We start from the raw sequence: 1,062 nt of genomic DNA, 5'->3' as shown, positions 1-1,062 counted from the left end.
CGGGCTCCATTTTTTCACCTTCTCAGAATGGACATTACAGCAGCCGTGGCCTGCCCACACCGGGAGAAGAGGAGGGGACCCCGGGGGGGCCTCTGGACCAGCAGGAAGCCGGTGACTCCCCCAGCTTTGCTCCTGCTGGAGCGGAGACGGAGGATGATGCAAGGGAAGTGGATGGGATGGCTGCGAGCGCCCTGCTACAGCAGATGATGAATTCCGTGGGGAGGCAGCAGCTCGGGGAGGACGACCGAAAGGATGACGATGGGGTCATGGATTATTACTTGAAATATTTCGGCAGTTCGAACGAGGGCGATGTCTATCCGTCCTGGTCCCAGAAGGTGGAGAAGAAGATCAGGGCAAAAGCATTCCAAAAGTGCCCCATCTGCGAGAAGGTGATCCAGGGAGCCGGCAAGCTGCCGCGCCACATCCGCACCCACACCGGCGAGAAGCCCTACGAGTGCAACATCTGCAAAGTCCGATTCACCAGGTAAGGAGCGGGTGGCCGCTGGGGGAGGGGGGCTGTCACACACAAAACCAGCTCTCAGCTTTCCCCAGGCGCTCTCACAGGGCTGGTCCGGGGCAGTTTTATCTTGCCTGCTCAATTCATTTCCATCTTAACAGGCAAGTTGGATATGAAGGCCAGAGTTTTCCAGAGAGACAAGCACTTTGGGTGCCTGACTCTTGAGGTATCGCAAGAGGCCTGTCTTGATAGCCAGTGCCACAGCGGCCCGGTGTCCTGAATTGCTGAGCTCTGCTTTTTTTTTAGGAATACAATATGAGTTAATAACTCCACCGAGACAGGCTAGTCAAGAGGCTGTGCATATAGGACATGTCAGAGGAACTGAAGTTGGCTATGATCTAGATTGGCAGGAGCTGGAGAGTTGTTTAGAAATGGCTCCATGGGGTGCCCGAAGCACTGGTGGCTGGTAGTTGGGTTGGGAAGAGGTTGGACCCCGCGGTGCTCATGTCCAGTCAGCCAACCATGATGTTCTGAGCGATGGTGGCCCTGAACAACACACAAACCCTGGTGGTTCAGCTCCCTGGGGGCGTTCTCCTCAGCCCTGT

The 1,062-nt window shown here is 56.2% G+C and overlaps 1 protein-coding gene across 1 annotated transcript in view; it reads left to right on the top strand.

Moving 5' to 3' along the window:
* Window positions 1-484, top strand: part of ZBTB7A (zinc finger and BTB domain containing 7A) — a gene marked incomplete at its 3' end in the record, with an annotated part of 1,183 nt that extends 699 nt beyond the window's left edge. Inside the window, exon 1 of the mRNA XM_010021562.1 lies at window positions 1-484. This exon is cut by the window's left edge and continues 699 nt beyond it. Within this exon, the coding sequence (XP_010019864.1) occupies window positions 1-484 (484 nt within the window).
* Between the last annotated feature and the right edge of the window lie 578 nt (window positions 485-1,062).

The sequence above is a fragment of the Nestor notabilis genome, unplaced genomic scaffold (genome assembly GCF_000696875.1).
Source record: "Nestor notabilis isolate BGI_N333 unplaced genomic scaffold, ASM69687v1 scaffold27079, whole genome shotgun sequence".
NCBI lineage: Eukaryota > Metazoa > Chordata > Aves > Psittaciformes > Psittacidae > Nestor > Nestor notabilis.
This window is presented reverse-complemented; position numbering and strand designations above follow the sequence as displayed.